The sequence below is a fragment of the Sycon ciliatum genome, chromosome 8, assembly GCF_964019385.1.
Source record: "Sycon ciliatum chromosome 8, ocSycCili1.1, whole genome shotgun sequence".
NCBI lineage: Eukaryota > Metazoa > Porifera > Calcarea > Leucosolenida > Sycettidae > Sycon > Sycon ciliatum.
In genome coordinates, this window is record NC_088650.1 from 32,896,102 (window position 1) to 32,920,338 (window position 24,237).

The 24,237-nt window shown below is 47.3% G+C and overlaps 1 protein-coding gene across 1 annotated transcript in view; it reads right to left on the minus strand.

Annotated features, from left to right (window-relative positions):
• Positions 1–259: 259 nt before the first annotated feature.
• Positions 260–24,237, minus strand: part of LOC135822817 (uncharacterized) — a 32,324-nt gene continuing 8,346 nt past the window's right edge. The window contains exons 6-11 of the mRNA XM_065335652.1: positions 13,823–13,853; positions 10,220–12,924; positions 9,164–9,711; positions 8,747–8,814; positions 1,614–1,945; positions 260–1,157 (exon numbers count right to left, since the gene is read on the minus strand). Of these exons, the coding sequence (XP_065191724.1) occupies positions 1,617–1,945; positions 8,747–8,814; positions 9,164–9,711; positions 10,220–12,924; positions 13,823–13,853 (3,681 nt within the window). The 3' untranslated portion in view covers positions 260–1,157; positions 1,614–1,616. The remainder of the gene's footprint in view (positions 1,158–1,613; positions 1,946–8,746; positions 8,815–9,163; positions 9,712–10,219; positions 12,925–13,822; positions 13,854–24,237) is intronic.

Sequence of the window (24,237 nt, forward strand, 5' to 3'; positions counted from 1 at the left end):
AAAAAAGGTGATATCAACAAAAAATTCGGGGTATCTGCAGATAGTGCAGAAGAGATCCGGAGTTGCACACTCTTGTTAATCCACTCTTGTTATTAGTGAGCTTGAAGTATGTAGTCAAATGGTCACTGGGTGTTAAGTCATGTGTGGTTATTCATTAGTTGTTCTTTTAACCTAGATTGTTATTTACCAGGCTGACTCTATCTTCAAGGAATTTTTTAACTGAACTTTGTAGACGAGGCACCATAGATCCAAGTTCTGATGAGAAGAAAATGTTTGTTTTAGAGTTTGTACAACATGTGACCCACCACCAATGGTACTGAAATCATGGCACTGTTACAGTATTGAAGTGAAAATGAAATTCTGAAAGCGCAAACTTAAAATTACGTTTTGTAATAATTGCGTATGTACATGACATTGTATAAGTGACTGGAATTTCGAAAAAAAGAAACTTAATCAAAAATATTTTATATCACTAAAATAGTCTAACCTACTCGGTATACCTCGGCATAACGAAAATATTCCAATATATGCATTCATAAAATTCAAAAGAAAAGTTTCAAGTATCTGCATGACTATAAGTAGTAATTCTGCAACGGGCAAAGTAACCTGGTGTGGTCCTCTACAATTAGCTGTCTTTACTGTCTAACCTACTGTACTAGTTCTTTTTTTTTACGAGAAACCACGAACCTCGAGAACAGAATACTGCATGATAGAGGTGGTTGCAGACGCAACTGTGGTGGTGAAACTGGAGCATCTCCGCCGACCTGAGGTCTCGGCTTCAGCGACACTTCAGTGCACCAAAAACTGGGGAGGAGTAGGGACAAGGGGTGGGGAGGGGGAGTACATTTATATAGAGGAAGGAAATATTTAGTGGGGTAGCGAACAAGCATAACATAATGCTGCTACAATTTGGTAAATATGACTAAGGAAGAATGGATTTGATGAACAGCATAGCCAGTCAGTAACATAGAGAACACACCACGGAGAGAGAGAGAGAGAGAGAGAGAGAGAGAGAGAGAGAGAGAGAGAGAGAGATAGAGAGATAGAGAGAGAGAGGGAGAGAGAGAGAGAGAGAGAGAGAGAGAGAGAGAGAGAGAGAGAGAGAGAGAGAGAGAACAGTACCAGCACTTGCTGCGTGAAGTGCTTGAAACCTCAATCTGTGACGGAGCAAACAGAGAATACCGCACGGACACGAAGACGATCACATTATAGCATACATACACACCGGAGCCAGAATGGATTGGATGCATGCACATGTACACACACAAACACACACACACACACGCACACACACACACACACACACACACACACACACACACATTCATACACGTAAATCCACACTGATGAACACTATTTCAAATAGTTTCAGGTGTTTTAAGGTGAGGCTAACACTCCGGAAAATATGGTACATATAAAGTCATGTGCTCCAAATTTCCAGTCATAAGGAACTTTGACTTTTCTTCAACTTGATTTATGAACAACGGATACATACTTTCTATCACAACTGGGACAATATCTGATGAGAAATAGATCATCACACCCAAACAAGAGACGTATGTTGCAATGACTTATTCGGGATTCAGGTAGTGCAAGAAATGAACGCAACCTACCGTTTACACACGGGCGCGTCGTGGCAGAAGCTGGTTCATCTTGTCGACCTTGTCGGGATATTTACCCCAGCGTTCGATGATCTTCACCAGCTTGATGTAGCCGGCCTGTTCCTCGCTGCTTACAATGTTGACCAACTCTTCGTTGTGAGTGCGTGTTCCATCTAGTTTCTCAATTCTCTTCAAGTCCTCTATCTGCTGCAGATCGGCGAAGAACCCGGCCTCTTGCGCCATATAACGAAATGTTCCTGCTGGTAATGTGCCCAACCAAGGTGAGATATCGGTTAGAAAGGCACTTTGTTTGAATGGGTTGCCGTACGAACTTTCGTCCTCATCTAAGCAAGATATACATGGCATAAAAACATGAACAAACATACAAAAAATGATTTATGGCCAGCCGTACACGTTATTTTAACACAGACAGCAGGTTCTAGAGTGTTGATGTGCATCACTCCAGTCTGGACCTGTACATCATCAGTGGTTGATCTAAGTACGCTTATACCATGGCAATGGCTAACCTGGCAAGGATTCTTGGCATCTAAATCACTGTTGTGCTACATGCATGTGGCTCCATTTCAGTTTTGCCATGCATACTTTTGTACATGCCAACCCCCCCCCCCCCCACACACACAGACACACAAACTCATGCACCACACATACACACACACAGACACACACAAACACACATCCACACCGGAACAGCAACGAGTTTAAAAAGCTTGTAGATGTAGTGATGATGGCTCAATGGCCGAAACAGCTTGCTGTCTACAGTGTTGGGTATGTATATATATAGTCAACTTTGCTAATAACGACTGCGGATATAACCACAATTCGTGAATAACAACAGAATTTCCATTCCCAGAGGAAAGTGCCCATCTAACTGTAATACTTGGTCCGACTTATCAAAATGTGCGCTTCGCTTCAAAACTCAAGCATATGTACAAAGGAGCACCTGTACTAAAAAACAACCAAGAGACGGTAGATAGATAACTACTGTGTCGTTTCTTGGCCTGACCTTCTAGTTTTCATCGCTGCTGGTGTCTCAGGGCGCATCTGCAAGTGCGTCAACCTGCAAAACGTCGACATTTTTTCATCTCCTCCAAGCTACACTGCGCTTCCTTGATTTTTTCACTCCATAGGCACGATTTAGACGATCGACTTCGCCTCCTCCTCGTGCAGAACGACTGCCTGAATGGTGGCTGTAGGTGTTTCCGCCTGACGCTCCCAAGACACCTTCAAATGAGGCGAACAAGTAAACCACCACGCATAAAAAAAAACTCTTCTCATCACCGTGTGTGCATGTGCCGCGCGCGTACTGAGTCCGATATAATTATTTGCGTTGACATGACTGTCATACATATGATGCAGTCAGACCATGCGTGCATGCGTGCATGCTCTTCCCTGCCGGTTTCACAAATCCACTTGCCCCGGAGACTGGCGATCTTCTTGTGACGCATCGCGAACGCCGCTCCGAGGACTCCGCACCATTCACGCACCGTATGTGCACCCCTTCTGCGCTTCAGTTTTCCAGCCAGGTTGTCGCCTGAAAGTCGACCTGAAGGGCGGTTATTTATATCGATCAATTTCTCGATGATCTCTTCTGTTATCTTGATTCGTCGGCCCCCACATCGTGAACGACTGCGAGAGAGATTAGTAAACTGGACGGAGTGATGCTGGTGCTTTCTGCACGAGTTTCTGGATGACGCGTTTGCTGAAATTCTGCCAAGAAACCAGCGACTGCAGCGATTTCAATCCGCCAGGAAGCACTCGAGAATGATCGCCCAGGAGTTTCTGGTACTTCATGACAATTCCTCATCGCAGTGGGGTGTTGATTTCAGCACCAGGCCTTCTCTGTGCTGCGCGAGAAGCAACAGGAGTCCTTTGATGACAAAATTTGGACGCAAAATGCTCTAGTCGACTAGGATCCTGAGGCGCTGCCTCCTTTGGAGTTGGAGCCATTTATTCTTCAACATCACAAATCGACAACTGAAGGATAGTGTTATGTAGCTGGATAGTTTATTCCGTCCTGAGATTATTTGGATTTGTTTGGTTGACGTTCGAAGCGAAACGCACATTTTAATAAGTCGGACCAAGTACATAATTATAATGAGACTTCGGGTTTAAGGACACTTCGCGAATGTCACTTTTCTGATGCACCGCCGAGCGTCGTTATACGCAAAGTTGATTGTATGTATATGTAGGACTCAGTGACCAGTCAAGGCCCCGTGACCAATCACGGTCCCCGTGACCAGTCAAACAGTCACAAACCCCCCATGACCAGTCACAAATTAGTTTACCAGTCACAATGCCCCATGACCAGTCACAAATCACCATACATGTACATGTGTAAAGTACACAGTTCGTGACTGCTCGCAGGGTGCTTCGTACTGCAGGATTTGTTGTGGAAACTATAATTCCCTATGACCGGTCACAGAATACAGTTGAGACCACTATAATTCCATGCGAACAGTTACATGCGGAATGTACAGTTGTGACCACTCTTTCTCTGTGAGTAGTCACAGGCAGAATATAGGTATTTCTGTATTACAAGAGAGATTGGAGGCTTTGTCACAACTTTGAGTTTCACGTATTACTACGATCGTCAGGCAACTGATGGCTCCTAAACGGGCAGCCTGAACATAAGGGGGAGCAAGGTGGGAAATTCTGAGGGGTATCATAGGCGACGGGTATTATAGTGCAAGAGTCAGGTGCAGGCGTGAAGTTGCCAAGTCTTCAGACTTGGGGCTATGCAGCAGTAGTTCCAGCGTGAATGACATAGAATAGAGCTCGGGACCACACATGCCCACACCATTACACACACATACACCCACACTCTCTCTCTTTTCTCACATACACCCACACGCGCGCGCGCGCACACACACACACACACACACACACACACACACACACACACACACACACACACACACACACACTCATTCTCTAAATCTCTCTCTCACACACACACACGCACATATGTCATTCATTCTCTACATCACACACACACACACACACACTTGGCTTGGTGCACAGCTGCCAAATGCTTAGGCACGCCGCCCCCGAGACAGGGGGAGAGTAGAAGAGAGAGTATGAGACACACACACACACACACCTGGTCCTGGTCCTGGTAAACACTGCCATTACGGTCACGTGTCCCCTTACGGGGCCGACAATATAGAACGACGAGCGAGACCATGTTCGAGACTGCCATCTCCAGCAGCTATGGCTCTGGCTTATCATCGGAAACGATTCTTCTCACGGCTGCCGCTAGAACTGGTCCATCACTCTCCACAACAGAGCGAACATTCCATGAGCCAACGCTCAGAGTCTTCGCGAGGCTTTGCAAGCCCGCGAGTGGAGCAAACTACCGCACGAAGATGACGACTTGGAACGACACACACACACACACACACACACACACACCTGGCCTGGTGTACAGCTGCCAAATGCTTGGCCACGCCGCCCCGAGACAGGGGGAGAGAGTTTGAGACACACACACACACACACATACACACACACACACACACACACACACATTCTCTAAATCTCACACACACACACACACACACACACACATTCTCTCTCTCTCACACACACACTCTCTTTCTCACGCATGCACACACACACACACACTCACACATGCGCGCGCACACTTACTCACACACACACACACACACACACACAAATCGGCAGCGGGACTACCAGCTAGATTCACGTGACCTTGCGGACAAAGTTACGGAGGTAGAACTTGTTTTCATGACGACACTTGGACACAAGTACTTCTGTATTATTATTTTATCTCTTTTCAACCAATCCACAAGCCAAGAAGAGATGCGTAGACGGAAGAACCGTACTCTTGGTGATACTGATCGCAAACATGATTAATTCCTCCAGGCCATTGAGCACCCAATTCTAAACCTTATCTAAGCAAAGCAGCATGCCTGCCAGTTCAAGAACATCTCGTCAGACATACATATCGATACATGTCTGGTGCACTCTGACTAACAAGCAGGCATCGCAGGCTACATTCGCACCAGCAATCAAAAGAAGTTGAAGTGAGTGAATATTTCTATAAAATTAATAATTGGAAGACAAATGAAGGTGTGGAGGATCGCCCAAAAACACTGACAAGGAGACAGTAAACGGTACACAGTACTCGTATGCATGTACTTATACACGTTATAGCAGCACAACGAGAAAGATCATGATGCATAATGTTGCATCAATAAATTTTACAGAGTTATTTTGGGAGTAGAAATGAAGATGTGTTCGAAGCAGTAAACTGCGTAAGCACTACGTTGAGCCAGAATATTGAAATACAGTTTCCTGCAGTCAAAACAAGACACTCACACTTCTCTGGTCTAGTTCGCCATTCTTATCGATAAACATGACTTGATTTAATTTCTTACGATGGTTCTTGAGAATGGATCAATGATGTCTTGAATAGATGTCTTCCTGAACGACTTCAACTGAGAGGCAGTTTCAGTTTCAACAAGCTGGACATTGTTTTTCTGTGGAGTCTTCCACAAGAAAGACAGAGCTACACACACGAAGGTGCTTGATGTACTCAGTACCTTCTTGGAAATGAACATATTTTCATTTCCATCTTCATTATATTTTCGTCTCTGCATCGTCGACGATGTCCACTTCTGACTCCGTAATCTTGTCACCCATCCTCTCCAAAAACACAAATCGAGTGCTGCTTGCATGCTGGATCAGTTGAAGTCAGTCTCTGCTCTAGCAAGATCGGCATGCAAAAATTACATGACTGAAAATATTCCGAAATAGCTTTTCTGAACGACGAAATTTGTTCTTCAAATATGATGAATAGCACAACCTACTAGCCAGAACGTCCTCTCAAAAGAGATTCTATCTGAAGCCTGCAAGATTTTCGACCACCCTTCGTTTTGGAGAGGAGCCCACACACACCAGACTCGAGCTACAAGTAAACTACGCGGAGATCGAGAGTTGATCGAAATCTTTCTTGCTCACTTCTGAAACCTGTGAAGGAAAAAAGTATGCTGACCGCGTGAATGCCTACAGTTGAGTCGTAATATATTGACGTGGATCCTGTGACCGTTCACAGAGAAAGTCGCGGCTGTTTCTGACTGGTCATCGGGATTCAAACTGGTGTGTGACTTTATGACTGCTCTTCGGGGATTTGTGACTGTTTGATTGGTCACGGGGATCGTGATCGGTCATCGAGACGTGACTGCTCACTGAGTCCTACATATATATATGTAAACTCGTATGAGTCGTAAGAATGGATGAATGTTCATACACACGACCAAATTTAAGTCCTGCTTGGACGTGTAAGGATGTTTCCAGCCGTGACGAAACCCATACGAGTAGTTTAATTGGAAACTGGCGGCTTGGCACAAGGGAAGCATGGATAGGGCAAATGAGGTTTTCAGTCTGTTTGCTAGCTCAGATCTATTCATCTTCTACCGCTTTATGAGCTGCATCTGCGCCTTAGTCCTACAGTAGACTCGTACGCCCAAGAACGCGGTTTCAGAGGGCCAGCCTAGCAAAGTTCTTATTTTTCAGCGCCCCAGGCTACGTTCTTATTTCGCGTTCTTACGCGTCCAACATGACCCGTGACGCTCATGTACGAGTACAATGCACTTTGCGCTACATGTACCGGTTGTACACTTTACATGTTTGTTTGTTTGTATTCTTTATTTAGAGTGGGAAGTCCAAAACAGGCCCTAGCCTAATAACAATGGTCCCACTAGTGAGGGAATGCTGTATATCTGTGCATAAGGATCAGTGAGTGTAACAGCAACTAGTAGGGAAAGAAAAAGAGAGAAGAAAAACAACTCAAAACAGGAGTTGCGACTTGCATAGGAAGAAAATAACGGAAAGAGCAGTGCATACAGCATTTATAAAGAGGCTTATTTATCTGGTAAGCAAAAAGGCAAGAGCCATTGACTTAAAGCGATTGCGTTTTCTTTCTTGCCTGACCGCAGCGGGGATCTGGTTCCATAAGATGGTCCCAGCATAGGTAACACGTTTGGCAAGGTATGCAGTTGGGCTGGCTGGGACAATCAGTAAATTACTGTGCCCACCACGAGTTTGAGTGGAATTACTGCGGCTGAAAAAGTTAGCGAACAACATGCTGATGATAGCAGGAGTCATGGAGACAACGCCAGATAAAAACCAGAAGGTGCATGTTGGCGTATGTGGTCAATGTTTGGATGTTCATGCGTGTAAGAATATTGCTTGTGGGTGTCCCCGGAGGTACCCTACAGACTGTGCGTACAGCACGCTTGAAGAGCCCATTAAGCCGTCGACTTTGATACGCCGTGAGAAATGGTAAGTAAGCAGAAGCGGCATACATAAAGTGTGATAAAATGAAAGAACGAAAATAGGCTATGCGACATTGAAAAGGCAGGAATGTAGCGTATCGTCTGAGCACGCCAACTTTTGACGCGACGCCCCTTGCGACGTGGTCGACCATGGTGTTCCAGCTCATGTCCGCATCAAAGTGGAGACCTAAATATTTCGCAGAGCGAACAGTTGGCAGAGGCAGTCCATTGCATTGCACTTGCAAGTCAAATGTTTGGGATCGTACTGGCGATATCGGCATGATCTGTGTCTTCGTTTCATTCAAGATGAGACCGCGGTTCCTAAGCCAATCGGCGAGGTGCTGGACAGCACTTGAGAGATTTTACATGCACGTGTAGTATGTAGCGCTGCACTGGGTGATGTTTTCGCGAGGACCCGACAAGAGTGTGTGGTTGCGGACTTGTTTTTCGTGTACTCGGACAAGATCATGAAGGTGCAATCCGCTTGCAAAACAAACCGCGCTCAAATATCACGTCTCTTTCTCCCTCTCCTTTTCAGAAGATTGCATTGTAGTTATTAGCTCCCACTTCGTTTGTCGAGCGTTTCCTTTCCGAAATCTTGGAGTTCGTTCTTAAATCCAGGCTGGGGCGTTCTTAGATTTCCAGCCTGGAGGTTCTTGGGCGTACGAGTCTACTGTAGCAGGTGGTCGCAATCCTGTGGTTGTGAAAAACTCAGACTAACTTAGTTTCACGCGAAAGGTGACATAAGTTATAGTTCACGATTTGCATATACCACTATGCATATATTTGTAGAAATCAATATTATTCGGTAGTGTTGAAGTGACTTACATGGTTGGTTAGTGTTAAGCTCTGGTTGGAGTACCTTTGCTAAACCATCTTCTGCCACAAGCTTCTCCCTAAATCGGACATTACAGACACACACACACACACACACACACACACACACACACACACACACACACACACACACACACACACACACACACACACACACACACACACACACAGACACCCACACATACACCCACACCCACCCACACCCACACACACACACACACACACACACACACAAGCAAGAGAACACCTCGTTATGATGGCATTACTTCCAGTAACATTGCAAAAATAGTGCTAGGGACTTTGAGTAACATTGCTATTAGCATATAAAAGGTAGAATTGAGATCAGGTGTGAAGCAATACCTGTACCATGTACACATGATTTCAATTACAGCAAGTCTATGTGCTTACGGTGATGTTGACGGTTGGCATGAAACTGCCTCTGCGGGTGCTAATGCTGCTGCTGCCGCTGCTGCTGCCGCTGCTGCCGCTGCTGCTGGTGATGATGATGATGGTGATGGCAGAGGTAATGCTGCTGCTGCTGATTGTCCTGCTGGTGGCACTGCTGCTGCTGGTGGGACTGTTGCTGGTGGCACTGTTGCTGCTGCTGGTGGAACTGCTGCTGCTGGTGGCACTGCTGCTGCTGCTGCTGGTGGCACTGCTGCTGCTGCTGCTGGTGGCAGTGCTGCTGCTGGTGGCACTGCTGCTGCTGCTGGTGGCACTGGTGCTGGAGGCACTGCTCCTGGTGGTGGAACTGCTGCTGCTGGTGGTACTGCTGCTGCTGCTGATGGCACTGCTGCTGCTGTTGGTGGCACTGATTCTGGTGGCACTGCTGCTGCTAGTGGCACTGCTGCTGGTGGTGGCATTGGTGCTGGTGGTGGCATTGGTGCTGGTGGTGGCACTGCTGCTGCTAGTGGCACTGCTGCTGGTGGCACTGCTGCTGCTGCTGCTAGTGGCTGCTGAAACCGTTTTAGAAATCCGAAGATATTCAGGCAAGAAACACAAACAAGAGAAAAGTTCAGTCAGGCCCATTCCACAGACGTATACCGTAAAATAATAATTATCCTCCATTCGTAGTGCATTGCAATTCTATGCCAGCTTTTGATCAAGTAGAATTCTATTGAGTATTGCTGAAAAGAAAATACTTCTCCTTGAAGAAATAATGAAAACTAATAAACGACACACGGTCACTTGATCAGTCAAATCCTCACCGTCACACGATTAAAGTCACATGATCACAGTCACATGAACATGATCACGGTCACATGATCACAGTCACATGATCACAGTCACATGATCACAGTCACATGATCGCAGTCACATGATCACTGTCACATGATCACTGTCACATGATCACAGTCACATGATGGTGTAGATATTGCAGCAAAGTATCTATTCTAGCAGCTTGACATTTCAAGTGTATGCTGAAACCATACAAGACAGTGGAAGAAAATCTTCACAACTCACCTCAGCTTGGACAAATGGCACATCCTTACGCAGCCAGGGCCAGAAGGACCTCGGGATAATGACCTTCTCCTCGCAGGTAGCACACGTAGCCTTGAAGGTCAGGGCGGTGTTCCCATCCGACTCGTACGCCGTCAAGAAATGCTTCTTGTGCAAGCTGGTCAGCAACACCCATGACGAGTGCACCAGCACCTCTGCAGGACTGCTGCATTCCTTCAGGCGATCCTGGCATGAAGTGGAAGTGCAGGCGAAAGACTCACCAACAACTGTGAACTGCTGGTACCCTTGGGTGCTGAGAACTTGTGTGAAGTCAACAATTGCACTCTTCATATCCCAAGCCACATCAGCAAGTATGGATGGTGTAGCAGCAGCGCATTCTAAGCGAACACCTGTCGGTGTCCAGCAGAGGCATACTTGACTACAACCAACCTCCAAATTCAGTGATGCCGCACTGGATGTGAATTGAAGACTGGCTGACTCTTTCTTCATACGATGAATTATGTAGGTGACTAAGCGACCGAACAGTGGTGGAGGAAACAGCATCCCAGGGAAACTGAGGTGGTTAAACGGTAGCTTAAAGGGGACATCATCCTCCAAAACCAACCGTAATGCTTCCTGGTTGCAACAGAACGGGATGAAGAGGTCGGGTAGGCCTGGCGTGACAACCGGACATCTGTCTTGTCTGCTGATGCTGCTGCTGTTGCTGCTGCCGCCGACTCTACTGCCACACCCTCCAGTGCTGGTATCTGTACTGCTGGTGGCTGTACTGCTGTTGACTGTACTGCTGGTGGCTGTCCTGCTGGTGGCTGTACTGCTGGTGGCTGTACTGCTGGTGGCTGTACTGCTGGTGGCTGTACTGCTGGTGGCTGTACTGCTGGTGGCTGTACTGCTGGTGGCTGCACTGCTGGTGGCTGTACTGCTGGTGGCTGTACTGCTGGTGGCTGCATTGCTGGCGGGCTGAAGTTCTGCTGCCAGGTTGAAGTAACACATGGATTTGCAGAGAGCTAGCTGGACAACACGGCTGAGAGGATACCAAACTTTCTCTATCAACCTAGCGCTGGCAATTCCCGTACGTCGAAAGTGTTGCACATCTCTGACTAATGTTGCTGAGGTGCTTGGAAAAGCTGTCTCCTTTAGAGGGAAGGTCATCAAGCGTACAAAGTTGAGTAGCAGCTGCTGGGGTTCCAGGAAAATGACACTTGAAGTGAGTGGATGCGGGCAGTCACAGCAAAACACTGTGCCATGTTGCTGAAGGTGGTGCAGTAGATCAGACACTTGTGCAGTGGTGAGATCTTTGCCGCTAACATGCCGACAAAAGTCTACAAACTGTGGGTAGTCCATACTAACAAAACTCTGCTGCTGTCGCTGCCGCTGCTGCTGCTGCTGCTGATCACTACTGGTAGCTTTTGCATCATCACTGCACCCAGCCTTTGCATAGCGCAGCATTTCCTTTTGGTGGAGAGAAATAGCTTCTTCTATCTTCACTTGCATCAAGGGAATTGCTTGGACAGGAAAGGCAGACACAATTCTAGAGAGCTCTTGCTGTGCTTCAGCAAGCTGGCTGTGGCGAGATACGCGATCTTGAAGACGGTGATTGTCAACAAAGAAGGGTCCACAAACCTTGACGTTGGGTCCGGCCCTTTCAGCCAGCTTGGACACGGCATTGAAGAACATGTCCTTCTTCTTCTCTATTTGGTCATCGTCGACAAGATCCACATGTGTAACAACAACCATGATGGCTGTGCTACTCTCATCATGATGGTGGCTGCTATTGCTGCTACTGCTCCCACCCGTCTCTGTGTCTGGCTGATGCTGCTGTTGCTGCTGCTGTTGATGCTGCTGTTGCTGATGCTGCTGCTGGTGGTGATGCTGGTGGTGATGCTGGTCAGTGTGTGTGTCTGCTCTATGCTGCAAAGCAATCAGTGACAGACACATGTGAAGGTAGTCAGCCTGCGTCATTCCTGGCAACGGTGTAGAAGTTACAATCTCCTGACCATCGAAGCGGTAGACGTCTTCCGTTACCTCCTCATCCAGGTCACACCTCATGTCAAGAGTCACAATGTACACGCTGTCACAAACTGAAAATGAGATGCTTTGTTGTACCAACATCGGCATCTGTCCACCCATGTCCCACAGCTCAACAAACGCATATGCTGCTTCGGCTTCATTTGAACTGCTATCAACATTGCTGACAGATGAGCGAACTTGAGAGATAACATCTGGTGCCACTTTGGTCAGGTCATTAGCGTGGGGAACATTGGCAAACTCATTGTTGACAGCGGATGCAGCAGATGCTCTGGTGCCGGTAGCGGAGGCAGTAGATGACGAAGAGAGCCATGAAGTGAATAGTGTCTGGACTTTGGACAAGATCGATTCTTGCGGAAGTTCCTTGATTTTCTGGACCAGTTCTACAGATGATCGGATGCGAGCTGTGAGTAGATTGACAAAGAAACTATGTTCACTGTCATCCACAAGAACTTGTGCTGCCTCTTGCGTGCCTGTGGCGGTCTGAGAGGAGAGATGCATTCTGAGTCTGGATCGATGGATGGAAATGGAGTCGGTGCTGTCCGCGTTTTCAATGAACTCTTCACCGAGCAGTGCCCGGACAAAGCTGGACTTTCCCGTGGCGTACTTGCCGACAAGGTACATACGCACGCGTACCACGCTGGCCTCGTCCTTACCACCAATGATGTCCTCAGCCACAGCAGCTGCATTACAATGAACAATAATGCAGCAGCAGCAGCAGTAGCAGCAAGAAGAGCAGCAACAGCAGCAACAACCATTAGTACATGTTATCATGGGAAATGGTAGAATGTCTCAAGTACAACAGAGTTTACCAGTCACAAAAGAAATTGAGAGCCCCCCCCCCCCCCCTTTGCTTATTCTCTTCCTGTTCACCCTCCCTCCAACCCCCCCCCCCCCCCCACGCGCCCCTTTTCTCTGTCTCTCTATCTCTCTGTTTCTCTGTTTCTCTGACTATGTATACAGCATACAGTATTGGGTATAATTATATCTATTTACCTATCTAACTAAAAAGACAGAAAGTGGTCCAGTTTGGATTTTATGTAACTCAAAGTTTCATGCTATTGCAATCACATGACTGATACTAATACCTGAGACTGATCACTATGAATATGATCATGTGTGATACTTGGCACGTAAATTGACATTACTCTACACGATTCACGAATGAAGGCCAGTATCACACAGACACTATAATTATGGTTGCCGGCAATTGCCAAAATTACTCCTTTGTATCTATCTAATCAATCTGCGGGCAGAACTGTTTCGTCCTTTGTGGACTCATCAGCGCAGGACAGAGAAAACGAGGCCGGCCCTGGTAGCACTGGAGAATAAAATTTCCAAAGCCAGATTTAAACCAGGCCCAAACGAACCTTGCCAGAGTGCTCAAACTGACAAATCAGTGAGCTCTGCATAACGCAAACAGCAAAGGCACTACCCCACATGAGCTATCTATCTATCTCCCTCTCTCTGTCACAGTCTCTGTCTTTGTTTTCTCTAATAGCTCATACTTGAAGACTTTGATAACCAAAAACCATTACTACGAAGAAGTTCCTAAAATCTAGCAGACGGATTGGCACCCACCAGTTCGAAGTTCCTCTTTCTTCATTTCGTTCTTTGTTGCCAAGCAGAAACACAGCACACACACACAACACCAGAAATGAGTTGATCAATTTACTTTTATTCCCGTACCTATGCAAAAGACGTTACTTCAGTAACGTCTGGCGCTAGCCAGAGTCCACGCAGCATTAATTCTGTGTTTGTTTGTGCCATCGGCATGCCTGGCGCTATGTCGTACCTGTCCCAGACCGTACCATCAAAGACAGCTGGCCACAATATTCAAACAGGACTGTCAAATGATAGATCATAACGTGAAGCAACTTGGAAGAATTAATATGTATGCGAAGTGTATCGGGGGAATGCATGCAGGGCGATAGTGCGGGTTCGAATCCCGAGATATGTCTTGAAAAGAAAATAGGGGAAATATCTCTCTCATGAAAAACTGATAACATCCCTATGCTTGTTTGCCTAGGTCATCAAGGTGGTAGATGGTGTCGTATTACCCTCGAATGCAAAGGGAAAGTTTATTTCTTTCGCTCAGGGCCCTATGCTATGCTTTTTTTGCCTAGCTCATCATGCATGTTAAGTTATTCGAACAGATGGAAACTTTTTGCAATACAATGATGTAGCCGATCAGTTCGTTGTGGTATGGTTGGGCATTGTAGCCGTCATGGTTGACGAAAAACACTATAAGACCGCAACGAAGTTGGGGCCAAAGAGAAAGTTCCATCAGTTCTAATAACATGCATCATGAGCTAGGCAAAAAAGCATAGCGTAGGGCCCTGAGCTTCCAAGCTCTCTCGTTTCCCAAGTTATGCTAGACAGAGTAGACGATTGGCATAGCCAGGACCCACAGACCTAAATTTCGCGCCTGCTCATGCATGCATTTGTGTGTGTGTGTGCACGTGTGTGCTCGCGTGCGTGTGTATGTATGTGCACGTGTGTGTGTGTGTGTGTGTGTGTGTGTGTATGTGTGTGTGTGTGTGTGTGTGTGTGTGTGTGTGTTTGTGTGTGTGTGTGTATGTGTGCTTGTGCATGGGTATGTGTGTGTGTGTGTGTGTGTGTGTGTGTGTGTGTGTGTGTGTGTGTGCGTGTGTGTGTGTGTGTGTGTGTGTGGCTTGGCCACATTGCGCGAATGGAGGATTCCCGTCTCCCCGAGCGTGTCCTGTTTGCTGAGGGACTCAACACAAGGCTCAGACACGGTCCCAAGAAACGTTGGACTCACATCGCCGCTGCTGATCTGAGTGCTCGGTGCGTGACAGGTGACTGGTGCGACTTGGCGCAGGACAGACGAAACTGGCGCCTCATGTGCAACCAACCCCGGTCGGCTGTGCCAAAGCCTAGAGTGTTAATTTGCGGCTGTGGCAGGAACTCCCGTTTGCCCAACGATCTAACTCGCCAGAGGTATTACTGCAACTCATGTTGCTATCATTGCACGAGCAATGGGGATCCAAACGTCCATAGGTGTGTGTGGGGGGGGGGGGGGGGGGGAGGGAGGGAGGGTGGCTGTGCAGTGGTATGTGCAGCGAATTCCAATCGAGAGGTTGTGGGTTCGATTCCAGACGATTATGGTCACACACGTCTTTTTTCTTTTTCTCAAATCTTGACTTTTCTTTCATTCTCGTAGGTGGGTACCAACAGCCAGTATATGCCAGTGTATGTGGATGTGTGTATGGAAAAAATGAAAAAGACCAAAAGCAGGGATTCACTAGCCAGTAAAACCACTTCATAGCTGTGTGGTGTAGACCAGGCTGAATAGTGGTGGTCAATTCTTCAGCCATGCAAGCTCTTGAATGGTGCCATCCCAGCACAACCTACTATGGCTTCGGCTGTAGCATCGCTATCAGTGCCTCCAGCGATGGGCGTCAAAACGTCAAACGTGTGTGGCCCCTTTTCTCCACAGGAGATACTTGGCCCCTTTTCTCCACAGGAGAAAAGGGGCCAAGTATGAAATGGGTTAATGTCCGGTGATATCCTAAAAAGTCGGACGGTACAACATTTAGTGCTTGATGCACAGGATAAGACACGGGTCGATTGCAACATTCGTTTTCCCCAGCCCCAAGGGTCTAAGCTACGTGCCGCTTTTCAGTCCCAAAATTCGTATTTTTGTTGTGAAGTATAAGCCATACGTCAGACTTTTACCTTTTTGACAATCTAACTTAATGCGTACTGGTACATACATACATACATACATACATACATGCATGCATGCATACATGCATACATACATACATACATACAAGACGTTACAAATGCTTAAAAATTTATGAAGAACAACTGAGGTTATGGTAAAAAGGGGCCTAGTTTGTCCTTCACTCTGAACTGACATGTAGAAGCTTTGTGCAAGTGAAGTGATGGATTTCAGTACATGAAGACAGTCGAATGACATCATACACTCATTATATGCACGGAGCGCTGTAGAGCTGGCTGATTCACTTCCAGCATTCGGATTATAAGCCGCAGGACGATTTTTGGATGCAATTCAAGGTGCAGCCAACACACCGGAAACACGGTGTGTGCTGTGGTGCTAAGCCACCAGCAGTTGCAGTGGTTGCAGTTCATCCATTTCAGAGCTCCCAAGTTCATTTTCTCTTTGGTCGGGAGATCTCCCTCAAAGGGGGATAGCCAGGCGGGAGGTAGCCCTTCAAACGAGTGGTTTTCCATCTACTTACTCCGTAAATAAAAACATCGTGATGGATTTTTGATTTTTGAGGGACTGGTTTGCGCACAAACTGCCGTGAAATTAGTCACGATTACTTTCTCGGCCTTCCCTGGCATGCCGTGAAAGAGATATGATGCAAAGAAAGCGACCATTGACAAGTTCTAGTGCTGAAACGATTACGTTTCCTTAGTGCCTTAGCTGATACCATAACGATCGGCTTATCGGCTATACGACTATTACTGTACCTACATGTACATCAGTACAACGTACATTCTGTGAATTTCTAAAAATTTACGAGTCCAACATCGCCAACGACGGAAAGCGGGTGCATAGATCCGATGATCTCGCAACAAGTCCGTCAGCTGTTCGGACTGACCAGACGAATACAGACGAGACAGAGGCGACGCGCTGGTTGCAACCCAAGAGCTGGTGCTGCCTTTCGCCTGTGACTTCGCTGACTTCGGCGATGAAGTCAAAGAAGCCGGCCAGGGGTGAAGATCGGTGGATTTCGCCAGATGAGCTGACTTGAGGCGCGCCAACAAGTAACTAGTTGCTTTTCCTGTCTATGCTCAAAATAGGCCTAGACGCCAGGCCTAGCTTGTCGTCGAGCAAACTGATTCGAGAACCGTCGACAGAACGGAAAACACGAAACTGAAGACCACTTTACTGTCTTTAGCTCAAGACTAATCGCACGTGGAGGGAACTCCAGCCCCTGCATCTAGTGTATACACATACTGAGCCTGCCAGTCCTGCATGCTGTATGTAAGAAAAGTAGTCAGCTGAAAAGACGGCGACAGTGATTGCGTCGATGTTTCTCAGATCGCGCTTGTACTTTTACACATACATCGATGTTGCAAGTGTACAGTCATGTACATATTCGTCTCGTACTCGCAACACTTTCGGTGCATGCACGCTTTGTGCAACCCCCCGCCCCCCCCCCCCCCCCCCCCCCCAGGGGGGAAATCCCGAACCGAGCGTAAGTACCATTCTACTCGTTAAGCCGATAAAATCGAAATAACCGCTCGATCTATTTCTTATCAAGTAAGTAACGAGTAATCGATATAATCGTTTCAGCACTCGGGGGTACTGAACCAGTGTGCGTGAAGTTGAGCGTATGTGTGAATTTGCTTATGGCAATAGTAGGGGTGAAAGTTGGCACTGATATCCCGAGTTCGAGTACTCTGATTTTTTCCGATCGAATATTCGAGTATTCAACTATTATTCATCTCCTAAAAATTGCACACCGCCTTAACATCACATGATACAACCCTGATTGAAGCGAGTGCCAGTCATTTTTCTCGGGTATATTGTTTGGTGGGTCATGTGGGCTCTCTCTCTAGTCGTGAACAAATGTTCACCACACAGTCTGCACATCAATATCTGGCGACTGCTGCTCTGAAACTGCAGATTTCTGTGGTTAATGCATGTACCATGTATGAACGAGTACTCTGATCTATTCCGAGTACGATTATTTTTGAAAAAACCGAGCGAGTACTCGAGTATTCGGTATAATTGTTTCACCCCTAGGCAATAGTGACTTCACTCAATTTTCAAACTCGCTCCAAATGCTCGGATTTTAGTCTTAACCCTTTCACTGCTCCTGTCGACTGCAGTCGACAGCGCATTCATGCACTCCGAGTGCCAGCAGTCCCCAGTGCTGTTGTCGACGCAAGTCGACAGGTAGACTTCACCCAGTTTGGCCCTCTATTTTCGAATATTGGAGATGTTTAGCCGTGGTAGACGGCCACTGGGCCCTGGAAGATGTCCATACCCATCGAAATACGCTGCCAGTAGTATGGGTTGCCATTTGAACAAAATCGAACCAGCGTCGTTGAAAATGCGCATTCGATTTTTGCCGAGCGGCGAGGAAGAAATCGGTTCTCACGCACTTCCACCTCCCAGAGTCGGTGCGAGTATTTTCCCCTTTCCCGTCAACTTTCATTGCACGGAGCAAGGAATTTGGTTCAGACTTGATGCCTAACTATTACTGTAAAACGACAAACTTTCGCGACTTTCGCGAGCAGGGCCGAATCGCGGAAGTTTGACACGCGAATATGAAATTTGTACAATCATCTACTACGCGATGCGTCGATGATCGATTGTGCACTGTCTGTACATACACTGCACAGACTCTGGACTAGCGCTGATCATTGCTTGCACGGCTACAGTCCAAAGCGTGCAGCTGCGGAAAGTAAGCGACCTTCCGTAAATACCAATATTTATTTAGAAACGAGAGCTAGTCATTTCTCTTCATCCTCCCTCCCCCACCCCTCAGAAACGAACACATACAAACGGTACATAGTATCGATATTTTTTTTCGTTTTTCTGGACGTGATCACATATACAAACTGTGCATCGATATTTTTCGAGGAACGAACAGGCGCTCAACCCCCTCCCCCCTAAACGACTAGTTTTCGTTTCTAAATAAATATCTCGAGACTCCCTCGATTTAGGCTATGGCCTGTGGAGAATCCAAAAAACTCTATATTTGAGCCAGCGCACGCGAAAAGGGGGCTAACGTACTTGCACTTGAAACTGTCAAAAAGCACTTCAAAGTTTGACGTGCGCTTTTTGCGTGGATTTTGAAGTTGAGTCGCTGCGATTCTGTATAATCTCGCGCGTTTTCGCAATTTTGCGCAGGTCGATGACACAAGAATGGGGTTGACGGTCTAAGCTTTCCACCAGTCTTTAGATTTTGCAAATCGGTCCTCGCGTTGCTGAGATTCATTTGTTTGAAGCTGCGCTTGTTTTCTTGAGAGAGCTTCTTTCTCAACAATTTTTTCTCGCTCTTGCCATGAGTCGAAGAATAGTCTTCACTGTCGATGAAGCTCTTGCTGACGTGCTCAGGGAGTGCGAAGATGAGTTTCATGGCGATCCTGAGAGTAGCTCTGTCGCTCCACTTCAAGATTCTGGTCAGGAAATTGCTGAACAGGGCGTAGAATCGCAAGTAACATAGTTGACACTGACGACGCAGACTAACTCCACTACCTCAACTCCAGGGTGAACAGCGATGTTGTAACAGCGAACTACCTGCATGTAGAGCCTCAAAGCGACTCTGATGAGGCTGGAGTTATCGCTGATGAAGAAAATCTAACAGTGGAAGACGAAGCAATAGTGGAGAACGTCCCTGCTGCTGCTGCTGCTCCTGCACCTGAATTTGCTCAGCTCCAGAATTGTGGATGCAGCAAGAACTGCCTCCGTAAGTTTGACAGAGTAACTCTTGAGCAGTCAACACTAAACATGAGGGAAATGGAGAAAAGTGAGAGCGATACCGTGCTATTGGGAATTTTGGAGTCCTGCCGCCACAATACCAGTCAGAACGCGCATGGGGGAAAGCGTCGCCGCGAGTCCTTCGCCTACAGCTTCCAGGGTGTCGAGGTGTGTGTTGGTGCGTTTCGCTACGCGTACGACATCGGCAAGAAGCATTTGTATGGTCTGCAGCAGCACCTGGAGAAACACGGACTGGTGCGGACTGGTGCCCAGGGACCATGGCAATACAGGCAGGCGACCACATAATGCGCTCCTGTACGCTAACGTGAAGAGATGCGTTCAGTTCATCAACAACCATGCAGAAGTCAACGGCATTCCGCATCCAGCCCCGCTGCGTGGACGTGATGATGCTCCTCCAGTGTTCTTGCCTGCTACCCAAACATACAAGAGCGTACATGCCTTGTACAAGGAATCTTGCGCGGCAGCCCAAGTTGAGATCATCGGTGAATCATCGTTCCGCTCCATTTGGGTCGACAATTACCTGGTACGAGTGGGACCGCTTCCTGCCCGACTTCTTCCGGCCAATCCCAGCCGTGAGCCAGATGCACCAGTTCACCTTCGCTGCTGCCACACCAGGAATGGTTGAAGTGCATTGGCGGAAACAGTGACTCTGTTGACATCCTGAAGACCACCGTGCAGGCAGTGCAAGATGCAGGCTTACCACCGGTCATTGCACCTGGAGGTATGAGCAGAGCTCGTCGCCAGTACTTGCACAAAGAAATCCGTCCGTTTGTGCAAGAGCAGTTCAGGGATGACCTATGCCCACCAGTCAGTGACTAGACAATTAGAGAGCCGTAACTGTACAGTTCTAATCGTGTGCTCTTCTGTAACTGTACAATATTCACACCATGTTGCCGATGAACACAATCGCGGAAATTGGCTGCTTACGGGCCACGACTGTGCATGTGTGTGGTCTTAGTCGAAAATGCTGATTATGCCTCTTCTGTGTTGGTCCAAACTAGGCATTGAAGTGCACTCTGTACATCATGAATATGCTTCAAATGCTTCATCAAGAAAATAGTGTCAGCGTATGTACAATGTCTAGAACAGACAATCATTTTTTTCTTTGCACCGCAAAGTGCGATACTTGCCAACAGACCACCTGGCACTAAAACACCTATAACATTGCAACGAAAAGAGATTTTTTGATGCGGTTTTTTGCAAAAGATTTCTGAAACATGTTGGAGTAACACTAGATAGTCAGCTCGAAATGTCAGATTTTAGAGGTTAACCCCCTTTTCGCATGCTCTGGCTCATTTACAGATGGCCCCTAACGTACCAACACTAGTCTTGCTTGTTGTCGTTGGAGTACGGCGACTTGAACCAGAATTGCAGAAGAGAATAAAACGATCGACTGGAGAATGTCTCAGTGTTGTGGAGAGGGTTGTTGAACTTGTTGGAGAGATTGGCCAGCTTGCGGTTGCGTAGATTTTAGTTAGTGTTGTACTGCTCGAAGAAGTCTTCTGAATTTTATCGCCATTAGTGTCGCAGTGGCTCAGCCGTTCGAAGAGAAAGTCTTCCGAAGATCCCTCTTCGAAAACGCCATCCTTTCTCCCAGTACCGTAAAGTCCGCTGCAAACATTAACCCCATTTTTGCAAGATCTGCTGGCCTGTACACACCGACCCCATGCACTGTCACCCCTACTGTACGAAAGTGCATCTCACACCGTAGCGCGAAGAGCGCTTTGCTACGGTAAACTATGTCCACTTTCCTGGTTTCGAAATCGCTCTGGGCACTAGCCACGAGCTAGCTCGTAGTGATTTTATGATGATGGCTGTTTTAATTCGCAAATCCAAACAGGAGTTTCTTCCGATTAATAAGGTAGCGAAGAAGAGAGTATTGCAGGAAACAAATACACTTCTGACGGTGTTTCAAGCCATCATTTCCAAATCACACAACGCTCAGAGCAAGTGTTTTTCTCGAGCACTTCAGAGTTTTCAACAAGTTAGCAACGACTTTGTAGGGTAGCTTCGGTGACATACCCTGTTCGAATTGCAACTGCAATACTGCGAGTAATCAAGTGGTTGAATGACGCTTCGTCAGAACAATCACTGTTCCGTTCTGAAAGCGCGACATGGTGCACTGCAGAAATGTCATGAAAACTAGATGGATTCTACAGCATTACCACATGGAGAGCGAACTACCACAAAGACGACTCATTTATTGAATGAAAGGAATTCTCGACAGAAGTTTTTCTTTGCAGCAAGATAATGACAATCACTTTGCAGAGCCTCCTGGAAAGACATGGGCAGTTTGTAGGCATTACAGCCGCTTTCGTACGCATTCGACCTTCGTGTCAGTTTTCTACAACTATATTGACCTGAAAGTTACGAAAATAGTATGGACACGCTGGGGTGGGCGTTTGCTGCGAAGTGGGCGTTTGCAGCGAAGTGGGCGTTTGCTGCGAAGTGGGCGTTTGCAGCGAAGTGGGCGTTTGCAGCGAAGTGGGCGTTTGCTGCGAAGTGGGCGTTTGCAGCGAAGTGGGCGTTTGCAGCGAAGTGGGCGTTTGCAGCGAAGTGGGCGGTTGCTGCGAAGTGGGCGTTTGCAGCGAAGTGGGCGGTTGCTGCGAAGTGGGCGTTTGCTGCGAAGTGGGCGTTTGCTGCGAAGTGGGCGGTTGCTGCGAAGTGGGCGTTTGCTGCGAAGTGGGCGTTTGCTGCGAAGTGGGAGTTTGCTGCGAAGTGGGCGTTTGCTGCGAAGTGGGCGTTTGCTGCGAAGTGGGCGTTTGCTGCGAAGTGGGCGGTTGCTGCGAAGTGGGCGTTTGCTGCGAAGTGGGCGTTTGCTGCGGACTTTACGGTACTAGTGCTCACCTTATGATTATCTTTGATTCCTTCTTTGATTTCTTCTTTTCTGGCATTCTTCATGCACTCTGCACCCCAGCACTCCGAGTCTTTGTAAAATAAAATTCTTGAAGATTTTCGGTGGAAGGTAAAAATCGCTAAAATTAATCGCCGCTAACTGGTCCAGTTTGCTAAAACGCTAAATTTGGCCGCCGCGAAAGTTTGTCGTTTTACAGTATCCAAGACTCCAGGCGGCTATCCGTTGCGATAGGCGGTTGGAGTCACGGGTAGAGACAACCAGACGCTGGATTCCTCGGGGATGCATTCACTGTAAACTTGATGGAAACAGCGCTGGCGGCGTTCACTGGGTCCAGAATTAAAAATTTCTAAGAACTACCACGTTACCATGGTGATCAGCACGGTCAAGAGACACTACAGGTATGTCAGCTACAACCTAATTATATTCTTTCTACAACGACACCTACCTCTGGCTCAATACCTGACGATCTACTGCAAGCTGATGCGAAAGTGCATTACACCCGCGAACGCCGCGCTTGTCAACGGAACAGGGAAGTGCTTCACTCTCCAAAGTTGAAAAGTATTTGGACTGCTGCTAATCGGGAGAACAAACGACCGCCACGGCGGCAGAACATTCCGCAGCTGTTCACCGACACGATCCGCTTCACCAAACGACTTACGAACGTTTCGTTCTCCGAGTTTTCTGGTGGCAGCAACAAGAATTCCGTCCGCAACGACAGGACGAAAGTCTCTAGCAACTGAAGTCCTGTTGCCACGAAGACAGAGAAGATTCCGCAAGTTATCTCTTCTGCTTCCAGTATTGTAGCTCTCCTGTGCACTGGCATATCTTTCAATCCCAGCGAACGAAAAAAGGATCTGCTTCTCTCTCCAAAACAACGAACAACTAACTAAGGGACCATCGCAAAAGTTCGCAGAAGCCCCCGAAACGAAGACCGTGAGTTTCGGGCCTGACCCCCCTCCCTCCCCCCTCAAACGAAACGACAGTCACAATATGGGCTTCATTATTTCACTTGGATGCTGCACACATAATAATTATTATCATATACTACACAGCAGGGGTTCATAAACCCTATGAACCCCTGCTAGTCCATAAACCACGCGTTTTATGGACTCTTGGTACTAGACTACACACAGTGTACAGGCAGCCAGCTACGCGACACGCGCAGTTGCATGAATGGACTACGCGTCCTAACAAGCGATCTACGCCGGCTGTGATGGCATGCTAATCTATATCAGCTCCTACATGTCGTCAATACCTTTTTGAATTGAAGCCCGGTTTGCGATTTTCGACACGACTCCCTCCCCCCCAAACGTATGCTCTTCGTTTCAGGGGCTTCTGCGAACTTTTGCGATGGTCCCTAACTTTACTTCGCCAGTGTCCGGGCCGATCGTGTACATAATGTATGCAGCGCATGCGGCGCACTTTCGCATGACATGACACGCATTTATGTGCAGCACGTTTGTACTTCGGATTTGGCAATTTTTTTCGACGGCAATGGCTTCCTTTAGGAGTTGTCTACCTACGATGTATACTTTGGAAAGCGATAGTCGGTACAGAAAGTACCATAAACTCCAGGAAAAGTTGGCCTTTCGATTTTTTGAGCTGGAGGTAAAAAGTGCCTGGCATGGAGGGGTGTACTGCTCAGCTGACAGCCTGGCAGGGAGCGCCTTGTCACCTTGAGGGTTCAGC